Genomic DNA, 19,555 nt, shown 5'->3' on the forward strand with positions numbered 1-19,555 from the left:
AATTTCTAACTACTGTATTCCTTTTCATTCAAATCAACAAATTCAAAGTTAGGGCTCCTGTTGTGTTTGAAGAGAGTAGAAAAGCTGCCTTGAGATCGGAGTTATTAGTCTTGGCTGCCTGTTTGGGTCTCTCGGCTCCCTTTTCACTAATGCATAAAGACCTGAGTCCTATCCTCAGTCTGAAGCACACCAGAACCAACGTCCTCTTCTAGGCTGGTTTCTTGCATATGGCTTTTAATCTGCATTCTTTCCTATCTCCCTTTTGTGTGTGCAGGATGAGAAGAAGTCTGGTGATTGACTCATGCTGGACTATGGTTCTTCCCACAATGCTTCACAAATGGCTAAACCAGCTCAAAACAGGACACGGTTACTGCCCGAGTGAAGTTTCCCAACTCCATTCCTGGGTTATTGATGGGCCTCTTTCTACACTGTGTTCCAGATCTTTTCTGCCAAATGCCCTCTGTCTAAAATGTCCCTCTGTAGGGTTATATGAACATCTACTTCTAGAGTTTATATTTATGGGTTTATGAAGTCAAGAACTGGAGATACCTCAGTCTGTAAGTGAAATAGATTAAATAAACACACAGTCAAGAAAGGGTTTGTTGGCTTGGAAAGAAAGATGTGAGAAATGGATAGATGATGTCATGCTGGAGTGAACACAAATGGAACTTACTTCTCTATGACCTCTACATCTTTAATTTAATGAAATCCTTGAGGCAGATGGAGTCATTATAGTGCCGACCTTGACTATGTTTGCATTTCTGGGAGGAAATTTTCCCTGCAGATATGGAGGATTGAATTTAAACACAAGAGAACACAGAGGAAGTGCCAGCAGGATTTCTCACTGTTACCCACCGAAGACATTTTCCACCAAGCATAACTAGTTCACCGAGGACAGTGCTCAGAGCTGGTCAGCTGACATGTGGCTTACTCATACTATATTATCTGCTCTCCTTGACACATGCATTCTCATACCTCACGACTCTGTCTGGAATGTCATCAGCCTATCTAATGTGTGGTTAGCTTTGAGGTGCCTTTCTCCACATGTCTCTTTCTCTCTCCCCACCCACCAGCTATCCTCTCTCCCTTTCCAGCATACATCATGGATAAACTGCCACCACGGCTCAATCATCAAAGCTGTTACTACTTGCGAACACCCTTTCACTTCTACTAGTCTGTGATCTACTGTAGATCGGAGCCAGCCTGTAGCATGAGATTCTGTGTAGGAAAGGTTTCACACTATTCAGTTCATAGGTAGTCTCAGAGCACTCAACTATGCCCGTCAAAGCTCAAACATGGCAGAGAAACAAGTAGGCCAGCCACTCATCCACTAGAAAATCTGGTCCTACCCATACCAACCACTGGTCCATGAAGATAGGTGTAGTGTATATCTTGCTCTGAAGCTGCTCACAAGAGAAGACATGAAAGAGAATGGTAGAACATGGTGATCAATACCAAAGTGCTAATCAAGATTAAAAGAGAGGGGAGAAGTTCTCTTAAAGATGTGTACGAAAAAGTATGTCTAAGACCAATACTCTTAACATGACTATATTTCCCTTACATAGTTTTGATGAACTCCCCCCTATGCATTGACATTTTGTAAGATGCTCAGTAGACCTCTCATTTCTTTGCTACTTTAAATGCATCAACAGATATGGAGGTGCTGGCCCATCTCTGGCTGTGCCCTTGCCAAATGTCCTGCTCTCCATTGTTGGTGTCTCTAATAGGTCAGGTCCATGTGGGTTCCCATCCTAGGCAGAGGGAAGCCAGAGAACAGTGTCCCAGAATCTCCGTGATGGTCATCCAATTTGATGACTGCCACCGTACTCTTCTCTCTAACTTTGGTCTCACAGCATTTACAAGTCTGGAGAATCCCTTTGCTATCTCTGTGGGCTTATAACTGTAAAATTCAGGGAGATCTTGTAAAGTCATTGAGCTGGAAGGAAATTTAAATATAATTCACGCTGTCGGCTTTCAAACTTGAGTGCCATTGTTCACCGACATGAAAGGGTAAGAAGAACGTTCCACAAATGATAAATGGATCTGCTTTTCCTAAAATGTGTTTGGAGACCAGAGGCTCCATTCACTCTCCCTGCAGACATCTTCTGCAGATTCCAGACACGCAATTCACCTAGACCAAGTCTGGCCCCAGCAGCAGTCCAGACAGCAGCAGTGAGGAAGTGACTTTACTGGCCCTGGTCACTGTAGATACAGTCTGTGTCCCTCGGTGGCTCTGTGTTTTTCCTCAGCCCCAACACTACCAGCTGTTCTGAGGTGAAGGCACAGATGCAGAACAGAGGGCTCATCTGACTCAGGAAGGTCTGGGAGGGATGAGACCCTCCTTCAACTCCTCCTGCCTCAGGACTCGGCATCCCTGCTAGCGTGCTATCGCTAATGCACAAAATGTGAAATTGTGAAGAATCATTTGCCAATATTCTTATCTCCACTGGCACAGAAGCGAGCTTGCCGGAGAGCTGCGAGGTGTTGGAGTATTGTTGTTTATCTGCCACACATCCCTCGGCTGCTTGCACAGAGACTCAGAAAGGCTGCACACATAAATTCACATAAATTACCTTTACAAAATGTCAAAATTAAAAGTGGAGTTTTATTTTGGGGACATGCCTGGAGAATGTTAACCCCTTCGTGTAGGTAGCTGTGCCATCAGTGGGAAAGCACAGTCGATACCTTCTAGTGCAGCACACAGCCCAGCAACAAACATTCATGTTCCCTCCCCTACCACATGCATAGCAACCGGTGAGAAATGAATCGTTCTACTTAACAAGCTAAAGACCTTTCTAAGGTCTAAGTCTGGCCACAAGAACTCTCTGGGGCATGATAGTGTTGTCCTAGGATGCCTATAATTTGAATTTTATCGTCTGCATTTAACTTTTTAAAGTTTAATAACTCACAGGTTCTCAAGAGACACATAATCCTTCTGGGCTTAGTTTTTCTCATCTATTGCTCTAATCTGTGCACTGTCAAGAATTCACATTCTGTGTCAATCCCATGTGTGTGTGTCAGTATTAGGAGTGGGATCTTCCGTAGGTAACTAGAGCATGAGGCTTTGTCTCTTGCCAATCTTATGTGATGAAAGCGCTGTGGTTAACTATTCAGGTCTTTTCCCTTTCTGTCCTTGGTACCATGTAAGGACACTGTTGGGTCCCTTCTCAAAATGTAGTACCCAATTTCTTCATCTTGGACTTGCCCCCTAGAGTGATGAGAATAGTTTCATGTTGTTTTATTTATCTAGCCTCAGGGACTTTGTTATAGCAGATTGAATAGACTAATACAGTGGGAGGTAACATTGATCAGAGTTGGTACTGGGGAAACCTGTCTTCCCAAGGTTTTAGAGACCAGTGAGGAGCCTCAACTGTTCAGTATTAAATTCACACTTAGATATTAAAGATACCCATGTCAGGGTTTTTTAAGTAAGTGTATGTAACTTTATAAGGTGTCGGTAATGGGGAGATACAGTGAGTGAGAGTTTGTTTGTGCATCTTCACCAAGAAGGTGGTCCTAAAAGGGGTAAGGGGTCTGAAAACAGATCTGCTCCAGCCTTGGGAAAAGGCCCATTAGGAAAGAGCTCTGAGTTATACCTGTCTCTGGTTAACATCAGTCTTGTGTGCTTGATCTGAACTATGACACATTTTTCTTACATACAAAGTGTTTTGTTATTTATTTGTTTATTTTTTTTTTCATTGAACTCTGGGGAGAGGAAATTTTCCCAAGACCTTTTCTGATGTTTTTGACTCAAGTCCTGGCCAAGCAAGTGTGGCTGGCAGCTCCTTTTCAGCTAATCTATTTCAGAATAGGTATTCATCCATATCTCCGAGAAACAAATGTGTCCTGGGATCCACATCCTGCCTCTGCCTTTGATTTTAGACGAGAAAGAAATGATTCTGTCAGATCATATAACTTCCATAGTGGAGAGAACCTCCAGCATGGAACAGAGTTTCTGGGATTAGAGCAAGGGGAAAACACTTTTGGGAGAACATTTCTGACTCTGAAGGTTAAGAATGTGAGGAGAACATTCAGTGGGGATGTTAACAGTGGGGTATAGAGTTGAGTCAGAGAAGCATATAATCTCAGCGGCCCAAGACCCTATTGCTCTGAGAGTCTTCACATTGCAATAACACTGCTAATAAAACCTGTGAGTTGACGCTGAAGAGATGGCTCAGTGGTGAATTGCACTTAGAATACCCTGGTGTGATTGATTCCCAATGCACACAGATAACTCGAACTAGATCTAACTAGATCTAACTAGATCTAGTTCCAGGGGTCTGATGCCTTCTTTTGGCCTTGATGGGATCTTACACACATGTGGAATGTATGCATACATGCAAGACTGCACACATATGCATAAAAATAAATGTAAATTAGTTAAATTAAAAATCATGAGTTGATGACTTGAAATACTTTGATAATTGTCCCTCTTATATATAGCAGGTTATTTGGGTATGTAACAGATTTTACTTTTTTTCTGATCTGACAAAAACATTTCAAAGCATTGTTTTTAACTTAAAATGTTATTTTTCTTTGGATATTGAAAAGAATACAAAACACGCTATAGGATCTTGAAAGCTCTCAGCACCCTGATTTTGGGGAACAAGAAAAGCTTCAGTGTACAGCGATGACTATGGCTTACTATGGAGAAACTGCTGATGAGCCCTGCTTCATGGAGCTGCGTCTCCAATCCCGTGGCTGCCAGAGAGCCTCCATTTTGCCAGGACCTTCATTTTGCCCACACTTCTTTTAAGGACTCCTTCTGTGACTCCTCCTGCTTTGTTCTTCTTTGTGTGTGGAACCTTAGACCTATACATGACAGGCAAGTTCTGAACTTTGGCTAAATGAAGCCGTGGAAAAGGAGGCCGCAGAAGAGGAGGTTGTGGAAAAGGAAAACTGTGGCTTCCCTATTCTAATCCCAGAAGCCGCATGACCTTGAGCGAGTCCTTCATCTCCGCAGTTCTGTGCCAGTGTTTACAAAATCAAAGAGTTGGAGCAGATGATAATCCTCTCGTTATAATTTATGCCCTACATGATCCTGAAATACTAGAAACAGCCACAGAGGGATAATTGAAGTTTTGAATAGAGACAGTTATACTTAGATAAAGATCTAGAAGTAACTTATCTGCATATCATATACATACATATGTACACATATATATGTGAAAATTAGCTCTGATTTTTTCTAACAACTGAGAGATTTAGAACTTTTATTATCTAACTGAAAGAAAAGTAGCATATTCTTTGGAAACTACTTGGCATTTATTCCTATATGTATTTTTTAGTTACATATACAGCAGTAAAATTACTTAATCTTCAGAAATCTCTTCTAATCCCACTCCTTCAATAAATCTGATTCATCTCTTTGCAAAGGCCAATGGCTGCTTTCCATTTTTCATTTAATTTTTTTTAAGAGGCCCATGCGGCTGCTCTACCTTTTGAGATCTTATTTTTCATGTCTGTATGTAGGTGTCTTTGACTATTAGGTGGTTAAGTAGAATAAACAAGCAATATTGGAAACTTTCTTTCTTAGGTGAGATCTTCATTGCCCAAATCCCCACATGAGAAGATTTAGCCAACAGTGGCTGCCACATCACATTTTTTTCTTAGGCTGGAGAATTTACCTCTCTATAACATTATGCTGCCTCTACTGGAGCAGTCAAAGTTGAGATAAATCCATTAGGACACATCACAGAAGGACAACCCTTTCCAGTTCTAGGCAGTGCTCCATAGGTCCACTGCCATGCAGAATTTGCACTGCAGAAGCAATGGGTCCATTTATTTAGGGAAGATTGGTTACTGGTGTTGATTTCTGTGTTCTTACTACTTTAGTGTATACAGTGTTTCTAAGCGGAGAAGAGAGGGCATTTTCTATTGACTCGGTAGTTTTCAGGGCCAAGGAACCAAATGGGGTGCTTAGATAGATTCCTACCCTCCTCTACCTTGAATGGGGAGACTTGAAGAATCTTATTCCCTGACCTTGGTGATGTCCCCAACCCACATTCCCCCCATCTATCCCCCACTCCCATGGTTGATGAGCATTCCAATGCCAGCCAAGGAGGCTGGCGGAGCTTCCAGGGTTTAAGGCTTTAAGAATGCAAATGGAGCTGAGAGTTTCCTCAGTTCCTGGATCTCACAGACAGTTCGAGAGCTAAGAGTGCTGCCTTCCCCAAGTGTTTCCAGAGAAGACAGCCTGGGGGAGAGGAAGTGGTGCTAATTAAATCCTCCCTCTGTTTTCCAGGCATAGGAGCCTTGAGCAGATGTCTGTTGTTAGTGTGTTCACAGAGTGCACAAATACAGAAGCAGGCTTCCCTTCCCTGTGACACAAACCTTCCTTCGTAAGAACTTTGGAAATGCATTTCCTTCCAACACCCACTGGAAAGGAGGTGCCAACCCGCAGGCATAGAGTACAGAACAGTTAGCAAGGCCGAAGTGCTCCTCTGGTTCTTGGTCTGTCTCTGTCTCTTTCTTTTTCTGTCTCTGTTTCTCTCTCTCCCTCCCTCCCTTCTTCTCTCTCTCCTCTCTCTTACTTCCTTCCCTCCCTCTCTCCCTTCCTCCCTTCCTCTTTCTTCCTCACCCCCTTCTGCTTCTCCATTACCTTTTATTTTCAAAGGCCAATTTCAACCTTTGTGTACCTGCCTTTATAACATTACACAAATAGTCCAGGAAGGCCTATTTGGGCAAGTTGGACTCAAAAGCATGTCCATAAGTACTGCCAAGTATGCCTTAGGTGGTCCTCCCTACTCTGAATCCTCAGAAGGATGCATGAAGAGTAAACAAGACTGTGACCATTGGAGTTTAAATCTTGGCTCGTGCCCAGACAGAACACACCAAACCAACATGGTTCTATGTGGAAAGATTTAATGAGAGAAGAGTAGAAGAAGAGAGGAAAGGCCGGCCATGGGCACGTGGGGGGTGGGGGGGTGGGGAAGGAGGATGAGAAGAGAAGGGACGGGGACAAAGAAGGCAGGAGAAGTGGAAAAGCAAGAGACGCAAGAGGGAGAGGAGAGGGCCAGCAGACCCCTTTATAGTCAGGCACAGCTGACGGTTCCCAGGCAACTGTGGGGCGGAGCATACCTGGCTGTTGCCAGGTAACTGTGGGTTGAAGCTTAGACAGATACCAACAGTGACTGCTGAGGTCTCGGAGCTGAGGATCAGCTCAGATAAAATGGAATGGGAACTGCATAAGGCAATCCACGAATTTAACCAACTGTATTTTCTACTAAATTCAACTCCCCTCAAAGTGACATCCATAGTTGCCAGAGATGGTTCTGTTTACCCCCACCACCATGACAAAACTGCTAGTAGCATCATCTTTTGCCAAAGTGCTTTGATTTGGGCAATACACGTGTGTTGCTTTAGGTGAAGAGATATGAGCAAAGTCTATTAACCTCCAATGGAGAGCACCAAACAGCTGACCAAATAGACAATTCAGTGAAGGTCTACTACCTTAGTGAAGTTTATTGGGGTGATTGCCTTTAGTAGCTTAGGGAGCTTTTACTTAACAGGAGCAGAGTTGACTCAAAGACAGCTGCATCATCAAAGCCCACCCTAGCAGGAAAGTGGATTCCTGGAACTCTCTGAACTTGCAAGTGGCTGGGCTGGCTGGAGGGTCACCTTCCTGAGCCTTTGTTCCTGCTTCTAAACCTTGGCTAGGAGCCTTGTGACTCCCATAACTTGCTGCGCTCCCTCAGCCTCAGCTGTGTGAGCTTCTCTCCTTCCTCCCACAGACAATATTTCAATTAGGAGGAAAGGGCTCTCTACAACACTGTGTGATCATGCTATTTTTACCTCCTTTGAATGTTCTGGTTTGTCTCAATTTTAAGGGTGAAAATATGCTGGCACACTAGGCTTTCCCCACCCCACTTTCTGGCATTTCACAGGAACCAAGGAAATGGAATTAAAGCTGCCTTTTAGTTGATTAAGAACATAGAGGCAGCTCTGAGACTAAGACGTCACTCCTAATGGTGACCCTAGCCATGAAGCCAGCTTCCAGGACACATTAGTAACTGGGCCTCCTGTAGGGATGATTGGATGATTGGGCAAAGTTCCTAAGCATAGGCAATGTCCCCATGTGGCTTTCTTCCTCTGCTAGAAAACTGAGCGCTAGGCCGATCAGGCAGATTTTATTCAGACCTGCATGTGCCTTCTATTTTGTCCTCATAAACAAAGCAAAGCAAAAAAGACAAGACACCTCCCAAATAGAAATCAAGTTGTTGTTTGTATTTAAACGCTAAATGGCTATTCTGTTAGCACCCAGAGACACAGAAACTGAATTGAGAGGGGTAGCCACAAAATTATGAAACTAGAACTACTTTTAACATTTTATTTTACTTTTTTTCAGTTTGAAATAGTGGCCACTTGTAGATGGATACACATAGGAAAATACATGTTTTAAAATTGCATTTCTTTTTCTATGAATGATTTTAAGACAACTGAGCAATATAATTCATAAAATTTCTTTTGCATAAAGATATTTTTAGACATATTTCTATGATAAAGTATGTTTTCATATTTTAAGAGTCGCACTGTATTTGACATTCACCTGTCCAGTTCTCTACTAGTGAAAAATACTTGTTTCATTTAAATTATTTCATATAAGTGCAAGATTGTGCAAATGTTTAATATTGGTATTTATTACATACTGCGTTTCTCTACTAGACATAATGGTGTTATCAAAGAACTTACATAATATAATACAAGGCTGTAAGTATGTGTATATGTCTTTGGACATTTTTCTGAACTATTTCATTAAAATAAAATGTTAGAATTAGTACATTAATTTGAAAATATGCAGTTCCAGGTGGTTTATATCCTTTCTTGGTGTTTCGTTGTTGTGAAGAGATACCATGGCCACGGCCATGGCAAATCTTAGAAGAGGAAACATTTAATTAGAGGCTTGCTCACAGTTTCAGAGGTCGAGTCCATTTTCATCCTGGTGCACAGCGTGGGAGCACACAGATACACATAGTGTTGGAGAAGCAGCTGAGCATTCTACATCATATCCACAGACACGAGGAAGAGAGAGACACCCACCTGGCTTGGACTTTTGAAACCTCAACTCCCACTCCCAATGACACTTCCTCCAATAAAGCCACACCTATTCCAACAAGGCCACACCTCCTGATCCTTCCCAGGTTGTGCCACTTCCTGGTGGTCAAGCATTCAAATATATGAGCCTATGGGGGCCATCCTTACTCAAACCACATACGTTCTCATACCAGTCCCCTGAAGCTGATCAGAGGAAACATTCTCATTGCTTTTCACTCTTAAATACAAACCAAGTTAGTAGAGTTTTAGACAAAAATGCCAGGCAATCACAAAGATGAATTACCTGGCAGCAATTTCATGCTATATTTCCTATGTTCCGTTTATGTTCTGGTATTAAAGTTGAGGAAATGGAGTGAGTCACAACTTCATTTTCTCAGCTCTGAGAGTCTCTACTTCTCTTTCCTGGTGACGGCACTGCACATGGGTGGCACTTAGCTAACTGTACTGCACTGTCCACTGGTGCCTCTGTCTAATCAAAATATGACCATTTCCCTTTCAGGAAGATCTTTCCCTCCTTGTAAACTGTTTTGCCATAGCCAGGATACAGGTGGGAATCTTTATCATCTAATGAAAAAATTATTTCATTGTTTTAGGCTAAAGAAATGTCAACAATTGGGAGCTTCGAAGGATTCCAGCCTGTGTCTCTGAAGCAAGAGGAAGAGGACCAATCCTCTGAGAATGACCACTTGTCCACAAAGGAGGGGGACTCGGAGAAGTACTCAGGACCAAGGAAGATTTCAAGACAGCAGAGTTTGACTAAAGCAACACTGTACCCCAATCCTTATCACCAGCCCTATGTTTCACGGAAGTACTTTGTAACACGGGTAAAATCATGATTCCAACTCTATTCAAAATTTCTTTTGAAATCTTACCACCTTCTCTATACTGCATTTTGCCTTGGGTTACATATCTTACAAACCTCTTTTAATAGTCACCATGATCCTCATGTAATTGCTTTTATTCCCATTGTATGGATGAAGGGTTTAAACTTCTGACAAACCAGACCTGTCAACTTCAACTTTTATCTCTCAGACAGCATCAAGGAGATTCATTTCCTGTGGCCTCTACATGTTTTGGCTTCACTCCTTCATGGATGCAAAATCTGGCCCCAAAGAATTAATGCTTAATAGCTAGAGAACATGTAATGTAGTTGCTAGAAGGTAAAACTGTGAACTCATTGTTTTAGAAAGACATAGACTGTGGTGTAGAAAGTACTGCTGAGGCTGAGTGGAATTTGAGCCCGGATGCTGGGATGTTGGTGTTACCATGGGAACAAAGCTTTTAAATTGAAACTCTATCTGCAGTTGCAGCGTGGGGCTCAGAGTTCTCACCTGAGCATTGGAGCCAGGAAAGTAAATGGACAATATACTGGCGTAAAAGGCTACTGTAATAAGTTTTTAGCATTTGGACCAAAAGGAAAGTACTTCGTGGATTTCTTATTCCTTTGTTGATTGCTTTTTATACTTACTGATCATTTGCAATCCTCCAAAGTTCTTATTAACACAGTAGCCATAATCTATTGAGGAAAAATACGGAGATGTGAACCATGAAGATACAATTTTCATGTATATATGGGGCACCTTTTCATTGTAAAATAAACTTCTCTTTCTAGGTGTCTCTATCTCTCTTATCATTGCCTCTCTGTCTCTTTCTTCATTTCTTTCATATGTGGGAGTGATTTTGTACATCAGGGCAGGGAACAACCTTTGGAAATTGATTGTCATCTTCTACTTTATCGAGACAGGAACTTTCTTTCTTTCTTTTTTTTTTCTTTATTAACTTGAATATTTCTTGTTTACATTTCGATTGTTATTCCCTTTCCGGGTTTCCGGTCAAACATCCCCCTAACCCCTCCCCTCCCCTCCTATATGGGTGTTCCCCTCCCCATCCTCCCCCATTACCGCCCTCCCCCCAACAATCACGTTCACTGGGGGTTCAGTCTTGGCAGGATCAAGGGCTTCTCCTTCCACTGGTGCTCTTACTAGGCTATTCATTGCTACCTATGACGTTGGAGCCCATTGTCAGTCCATGTATAGTCTTTTGGTAGTGGCTTAGTCCCTGGAAGCTCTGGTTGCTTGGCATTGTTGTTCATATGGGGTCTCGAGCCCCTTCAAGCTCTTCCAGTCCTTTCTCTGATTCCTTCAACGGAGGTCCCGTTCTCAGTTCAGTGGTTTGCTGCTGGCATTCACCTATGTATTTGCTATATTCTGGCTGTGCCTCTCAGGAAAGATCTACATCTGGGACAGGAACTTTCTTGTGGGGATTTTTGTCTACAATGGTGCATACTCAAGACTAACTAGCTTGAAAGCTTCTGGCCAGTTCTCTCATCTCCATGTACCACCTCACAAGAGTGCTGGAGTTACATATGTGCCCCACAGGATTGAAATTTGTGTTCGTGTGTGTGTATGTGTTTGTGTGTGTGCAGGTGTGCACAGGCATGTGGTATCTGGAAATCATGCTCAGGTTCTCTGATTTGTGTATCATTTTTATCTTCATCTTTCTGGCCCTTCAAGATATATTTTCCAGCTCAATATCATAAATAATTGGAAGTCAAGAATTTGAGGCAATTTATAGCCCTGAATGAATCCTGGCTTCGTGACTTTAAATGTATACCTTAGTTTAAGATAAAGTTCAAACTAAAGCAACTTAATGTGTGAGTGTGTATGCATATGTGTGTGTTTAAACATCACGTAGATTCCTATGTGTGAGGCACTTTGGTAGGTGCTATGCTATCTGTGTTTGTGTGAGTGTTTTTGCATATGTCAAGCATATGGTCTGTTTTCCAAAATATGTGAACTTTATTGAATATGCAAAGTTAAGTGGAGATGGAACTGCAAAGGAAATGTTAGCACCCTTTGGAGTTTTATGATCTAGATATGGATGAGGCGATGGTTTGATGGAAATGTACAAAGCTGTGGTACACAATAATGGCCTGGTGATTGGAGCTGGTCCAGCTATGAAAGCTGGCTGAACAATCTATGAACAGCTCTTCGCTTTGCTTCTGACAGTAGTCCTAAAAGTGGCATAGGTTGACCAGTTGGCTCTCTATGTAGGAACAGGGAATATCATCCTGGTAAAACTGAAATTTCTAACAAGTAGAACTCATGAGAAAAAAAAACTGACCTCTATCACCAATCTCTACCACCACAATCTTAATGGAAAGTCACTTTTAGAAGTTAGTGCCTTTGCCAATGAACTGAGGATATGAAAATCTTAGGGATGAAGTCAGACTGTAATGAACAGAGATGTTACTATTTATGCTGTGTCTTGCCAGCAAATGAGCCAGGGCAGCAATTTCCTGAACTGTGCTGTAGTGCAGAGTGACTTCAATTGAACTTCAGCAAGTAAAGCAATTAGTTCCATGTTTGTCTATTGAAATTAATTTCTCTGAGACTAACTCCCATTTGAAAATATACAGGGAAGCTAAACCATGGAGTTAGATGAATTGACACAGCTACTACATGTGTCATTAAATATTTACAGCTTCTGTTTAAGAACCGTGACCCCATACAACACAGGAAAGCAGGTAGGACAGACCATACTATCTTTGTCTTAAGAGTAACTACACAAGAGGCTGGAGAGATTACTTCATAGTTAAAAGCACTTACTGCTTTTGCAGAAGATGCAGGGTTGGTTCCCAACACCTACATGGTCACTCACAGCCACTTGTAACTCCATTTCCAGAGGATCAGACATCTTCTTCCAGCTTCCACAGGCAACAGGTACTCACATGGTACATTTACATGTACCCAGGCGAAATGCTTATATACATGAGATATAAATAAACATTTTTTTAAAGAGTGAACAAATGTCAAGTGAAAAAGGTCAGCTAAGCCACAGAGTACAAGAACTTCATTTAGATGTTGCGTGTCTACTGTTCTTCCTAGAAAAATGTTACAACATAGATAAATTTTATATGCTAGTACCCTTTTCATCAAACTTCTAGAAAGCAAGTCCAAGTTCTCAAGCGCTTCTGAGGACAACTGTCTTAACCAGGATTAAGTCACTGTGGAGATGCTTTGTGGCCTGAGAGGGTAAAGGGCACCCTGCTCCCTTTCAGGCCAGCAGATAAAGTACAGAAGCTTGTACAAATATAATGAGTGTGCATTAAGTGTACATGAAAAAAGTGGGAGCACAGTAAAGATGTAGTTGTGACAAAATAATCCATTGCCACTTAATGCTAATCAGTTTATTGTAGCATCACCCAGGTAAATACTCAAGTTGATCCTGGTGGCAGTGCCTCCCTCAATACCCGACCCCCAATTTTCTGGATTCCCAAGTGCAGGACACACATCCAGCTTTTATATATTGATATCCCTTAATCAGCTCAATGTCTGGGCTACTTCCTAACCTCCATCTGGATAATCAACCTCCCTCTGATATTCCTAAGTTATCACTTACAAAATTACTTACAGAATCCATCTCGGCTATCCTGGACCCATAGTGCAGCCCTCTGGGGCCACTATACCCTGACTCCTACATGATGTCTATGTTCTCTGTTCTGCACCTTCTCACGTGTGGCCTCTTTCTTCTCCTTCTCCCAGCACAGCAGCTCTCTTTCTCCTCTCTACAACTTGGTCCCAAGCCTGTTAAAATTCTAAAGTCCCACCTCTGTCTGCCCTGCCCAGTCATTAACTGCCAGCATCTTTATTTACCAATCAGAACCAACTGGACGCAGTGTTCCTGAGTATCTTACATGTAATGTGCAAATTCTCCTACAGTTTTGGGGACCCAAATTAACATAATACTATCAGCCACAGTTTATGTTTCTTAACTTATTCTTTTGTAATTTCATACACAAATACAATGAATTTAGATTGCTTCAGCCCAGTGAGTCTTTCTCCAAATCCTCCAAAACCCCTATCCATAACCCATAACATGTCATGTCCTCTTTCTCCTCCTTTCATTCTCTTTCAACTCCTCCTTTGTTTTCTTCTATTTTTATAACCCCCTGAGTTTGGTTAATGCTGCTTGTACATATCTATGGTGTAGAGTAACATGCAAGGGGGCATGGGCCACCACGAGCTACATTGCTGGTGAAGACTGACCCTCTTCTAGCAGCCAGAAACTGATGATAAGTCCTCAGCTAGGGACAGGGCTTTGATGAGAGCGCTGTCACATTGATTGGCTTGATCCAATGCAAGATCATGTCCCATGACTAAAGTGCATGATGCCTTCAGCAACAAATAGTCCTACCATCAATTTCTGGTAGGTGATCAAGAATAAGGGCAATAACCCATGTTGTTTTGTGGGTCTCAGGGAATCAAAAGTGCAGTAGGGAAGTAACCCACACTAGCACAGAGAGCTTGATTACTCTATATATTTAATTACTCTATATGCATCCTTATATATTATAGGATGAGCATTACCCCACAAATGTTTTTAAAAATAAATGAGAGAATGTATGTATTGTGAATCTCAATTTCTTAACCTGAAAAGTAGAAATAAAACACAAGTTTTGTATAGAGCCCTAAAAGAGCTAACTTTGTCAATATTCATGGAGTGTATGACACATCTATAAACATTTCAAACATTGTTACTTTCAGAACTTCCTCCTCTTATTTTTGCTTACATTCACAATTCTATAAATAGTCATAGAAATGGCAGCAAGGTGCCTATGACCTCACCATGATCTCTAGGGTGAGATGTAACTGTTGACAGAAGGGTCTGTGGCAGTAAAGAGGAGGCTAGTTGACTTTCTCAAGGAATAATTAAGTAAGATCACAGCACTTGAAGTTTCCGATGTGTGAGAGTCATCGTAACGTGATGACTTCTTAGATCTGAAGTGAGATCTCAGATGTCGTGGTCCAGCTGGCGAACAATTTGGATTCTGCATTTCTATAAGTGTTCTGCCAATACTGATGTGCGCTTGCTGCTTGAGTTACTCTTTCTTGGTAACACAATAGTGAGTGAGATTTGACTTTTCCCAAGAGTGTACGAAACAGAAAACCTAGGGCTAGAGCTAGTTTCCTAGTTACCTATTTATAGTACTATGATTCCATGCCATAATCACAGACAAATCAACATATTCTGGGCTAAGAATTTAAAGTCTATGCATTGCAAATTGCTAAGAGCATGAAGAGAATCAGTGGGAGAATTTGTTGCTGAAAGGTTTTATTGGAAGACTTTAGGATTATCACCGAAGAAGTAGCTTGTTGATTAAAAAAAAATTAGAAAATTTAGATACACAAAAGTCACTGTAATGTCACAGTTCAATATTAACTAAAAAATGAATTACATGGACTCTTATACACTTGTGAGTGAATTTCTGTTTTGTTTCTCATATACAAAATTTCTGTATGCAACTAGCATATCTATGAAAAATATTGATTAATTATGGCTACACTATTCTGTGACATCATTTTTTATTAGCATTATAGCATCCCACAATGAGGATATATACTACAATGTGTTTAACTTTAGCTGGATATTGAGAATATTTTCTGTTCATATCACTGATCTGGAAATGAAAGGTATTTGTTGGCTTTCTGTGAGAACACAGCACACTTTGTCAGGTGCCAGGAATTGATACTCAAGGAAACCAGAGGAAGAGTGATTCAGTTCTATGAGTTTCAAGAAGGATTTACAAAGAAATGAGTAGCATGAAATTAGGAAATCTTGACAAATAAGTGGTAATTTTAGTATCATAATATGAGATCACATGCCTAAGTACCAGATCAGAAAATAAGTTATTGATCTTTTAAACCCCCTTTGTGGTTAGCTGGTCATTATCATTATGTATAAAAATTATGCCTTTCTGACATAGTTTGGGACAATTTTTCTCAGAAAAAGTGACACCCAGGAAATAGATAGTCAACTTCCTAAAGTACCTGAAGGAAGTGTTACTTGTCCAAGGTTAACCAGCACCCCTAGGATCATGCCAAGCCTGGGAATTTTTCTCAGAGAACAAGAGACCTGGTGAGTATCCTAAAGTACCTGAAGGGTGTGTTACTTCTTTGTGCTTAACCAGCATTCCTAGGATCATTAGTCCTGATACTGCCACCATACTATCTGTGACCTTGGGACATGAATAAGAAGTCACAGTAATGAAAAGTCTAAAACACTTGCTCTTGGTCCATTTGCAACCCTTTCCTCTTGTTTCAGTGTATCTGCTATTACTGCTTAGACATATCTAAAAGGGCCTCATGCCTTCTCCGAACAAAAGTATCCCTCAAGGCTAATAACTTGAGGTATATTATGATAATCATCTTAGTTGTGGGGACTGATGTTCAAAAGCAACTTTTTATGAAAAGAACAATGCTTAGCCCACATGGAGAAAGATATTTTTAAACTCCCTGTAGGGCTCTGTATTTGCAGATACCTTATCAGAAAGTTGAAAGCGATTTGAGATGGAGAATTATCTCTAAATTTATACTAGAGAATGTAAATTACATACAAACTAATGGGACTAAAACTATTTGATCTTTTAATATTTAATTAATGGTTCCCCATGGCCTTTTTATAGCCTGTGTTCTATTGTGAGCAGCGAGACTTTAATAAGCAGGTTCAGGACTTCCCATTGTGTGGTGAGATGTCATTGCTTCCATGACACTAATTTGGCTTTCATACTCTCTCTCCCTTTTCCTCTTCTCTTGCTAGAGGGTTCCTAGTGACTTGCCCTCACATTAGGAACAAATACATTTATTAGTTTTATTGTTATTGCCTGTGTGAGCTTCCATTTAGTTTAGAAAATAAACATCTCACTGGGTAAGAGGTTGTTCAACTTCCATTGTATTGAAACTCCTTGAGGATTGTCATAAAGATGATTTATTCTTTTGTGAGAGCAGAACCACAGGGATGCTGTGATAAGGTGAATTTTCATCATTTTTTTCCAAGGAAATACAAATTTGCTTGGCCTTTACACACTATGGCTGATTTGGGGCTAATTTTATTACTAAGATGTATTGCAAAAATGGTTTCTATCTAGCCATCAATGTAGCTACAGAAGAAGCCTGAAAGCCAGACAAGAGTAGTCCTTCCTGAACATCTGCTTCTTCCTTTTGCACGGATAGGGATAGGGATAGGGATAGGGATAGGGATAGGGATAGGGATAGGGATAGGGATAGGGATAGGGATAGGGAGAGGGAGAGGGAGAGGGAGAGGGATAGGGATAGGGAGAGGGACAGGGACAGGGACAGGGACAGGGACAGGGACAGGGACAGGGACAGGGATAGGGATAGGGGATAGGGATAGGGATGAGGGAGAGGGAGAGGATAGGGATAGGGAGAGGGCTAGGGACAGGGACAGGAATGTGGACAGGATAGGGATGGGAGCTTATTACATGGAAACCATTAACAAAGTAAGTGGTATTATTTGGGTCAGCATTGGCTGTGGACTTGTCTAGATCATGGAAATGCAAGGGAACAGATAGGGGAGTCTGGAATTTCCCAAGAGGGTTTGCTTTGCCTGGAACTACTAAGGGCTAAAATGGAGAGACAGTAGAGTCACTATGTTGTGTGAGGTGCTGCATTGATCATGGTTTCCTGTTTGTCTCAGACTGCAGCCTCAGAGCTAAGTGCTTGGTTACACTGAGCATTTGGTCTTTGACTTCTAGTGTGGTCATTTCCCTCTTATTTAATATGATCAATAATGGGAATAAGGTAAAGCCTTTCATTATTCGTGTTTGTTACTGTTAATGTAATAGGTTCCATTGTATTCCAATACTAGTTATAGTAATTTTCAGAGTAACCAATGAACCAGCTAATTTTTTTAATCCTGGATAACTAGGATGATTGAGAGTAGACCAAGTACTTACATATTTGTTACATTTTTTTTTTAAAACTAGCAGTAAATTTATTAATTTTAAAACAGTAAAACAATCAATTAACTAACAATACTAAAAGGTAAGGAAACACAGCTCTCTGTCATTCTATATTCTGAAAGAGCCCAAACAATATTTGTACTGGAAAAAGTAGTTGTGTGGACAACAAGAACATTGACAGAGTTGTAGAGAGCATCAAAGTATTCCATAAACATCACACTTGTGGTGCTCAGCTTTTGGAGAGGTAGATAGGAAAGCATCACTTTGATGTCCTATTTCCATCTCATGTTTTCCTATTTGAGGAAACCAGCATCAATGTTTTTCATAGCCCTTTTGATGGTTACTTTAGTTGTGTGTCACCAAACAAGAATGTGTTTACTCAACACAGTTGCTTATAAGGAAGCAGGCCTAACTAATCCTCTCCTCTTTTATTTTTTTTCCTTTTTATTTATCAATATGCTTTATTAACCCTAAGCCTTCATTATATTAGATGACTCAACATCACAATCTTGATTAGTATCTGTTTTTTTTTTTTTTTTATTATTAACTTGGAGTATTTCTATATACATTTCAATGTTATTCCTTTCCGGTTTCCGCAAACATCCTCCTCCCTTCCTCATGGGTGTTCCCCTCCCCACCCTCCCCCATTGCTGCCCCCTCCCCAACACTCTAGTTCACTAGGGGTTCAGTCTTAGCAGGACCCAGGGCTTCCCCTTCCACTGGTGCTCTTACTAGGATATTCATTGCAACCTACTAGGTCAGAGTCCAGGGTCAGTCCATGTATAGTCTTTGGGTAGTGGCTTAGTCCCTGGAAGCTCTGGTTGGTTGGCATTGCTGTACATATGGGGTCTCGAGCTCCTTCAAGCTCTTCCAGTTCTTTCTCTGATTCCTTCAACAGGGGTCCCGTTCTCAGTTCAGTGGTTTCCTGCTGGCATACGCCTCTGTATTTGCTGTATTCTGGCTGTGTCTCTCATGAGCGATCTGCACTCACATTTTCATCATCCGTCTTGAGTTTCATTTGTTCTAGGCATCTAGGGTAACTCAAGCATTTGGGCTAATAGCCACTTATCAATGAGTACATACCATGTATGTCTTTCTGTGATTGGGTTAGCTCACTCAGGATGATATTTTCCAGTTCCAACCATTTGCCTACGAATTTCATAAAGTCGTTGTTTTTTATAGCTGAGTAATATTCCATTGTGTAGATGTACCACATTTTCTGTATCCTTTCCTCTGTTGAAGGGCATCTGGGTTCTTTCCAGCTTCTGGCTATTATAAATAAGGCTGCGATGAACATAGTGGAGCACGTGTCTTTTTTATATGTTGGGGCATCTTTTGGGTATATGCCCAGGGGAGGTATAGCTGGATCCTCAGGCAGTTCAATGTCCAATTTTCTGAGGAACCTCCAGACTGATTTCCAGAATGGTTGTAGCAGTCTGCAACCCCACCAACAATGGAGGAGTGTTCTCTTTCTCCACATCCTCGCCAGCATTTGCTGTCACCTGAGTTTTTGATCTTAGCCATTCTCACTGGTGTGAGGTGAAATCTCAGGGTTGTTTTTGATTTGCATTTCCCTTATGACTAAAGATGTTGAACATTTCTTTAGGGTGTTTCTCAGCCATTCGGCATTCCTCAGCTGTGAATTCTCTGTTTAGCTCTGAACTCCCATGTATATTAACTTGAGTATTTCTTGCGTACATTTGGCAAACATCCCTTCCTCCCCCCTATTTTTTAATTTTA

The 19,555-nt window shown here is 41.2% G+C and overlaps 1 protein-coding gene across 1 annotated transcript in view; it reads left to right on the forward strand.

Moving 5' to 3' along the window:
• Nucleotides 1-19,555, forward strand: part of Tprg1 (tumor protein p63 regulated 1) — a 134,982-nt gene that overhangs the window by 19,155 nt on the left and 96,272 nt on the right. The window contains exon 2 of the mRNA XM_032899238.1: nucleotides 9,648-9,878. Within this exon, the coding sequence (XP_032755129.1) occupies nucleotides 9,657-9,878 (222 nt within the window). The 5' untranslated portion in view covers nucleotides 9,648-9,656. The remainder of the gene's footprint in view (nucleotides 1-9,647; nucleotides 9,879-19,555) is intronic.

This window comes from Rattus rattus, chromosome 4, assembly GCF_011064425.1.
Source record: "Rattus rattus isolate New Zealand chromosome 4, Rrattus_CSIRO_v1, whole genome shotgun sequence".
Classification (NCBI taxonomy): domain Eukaryota; kingdom Metazoa; phylum Chordata; class Mammalia; order Rodentia; family Muridae; genus Rattus; species Rattus rattus.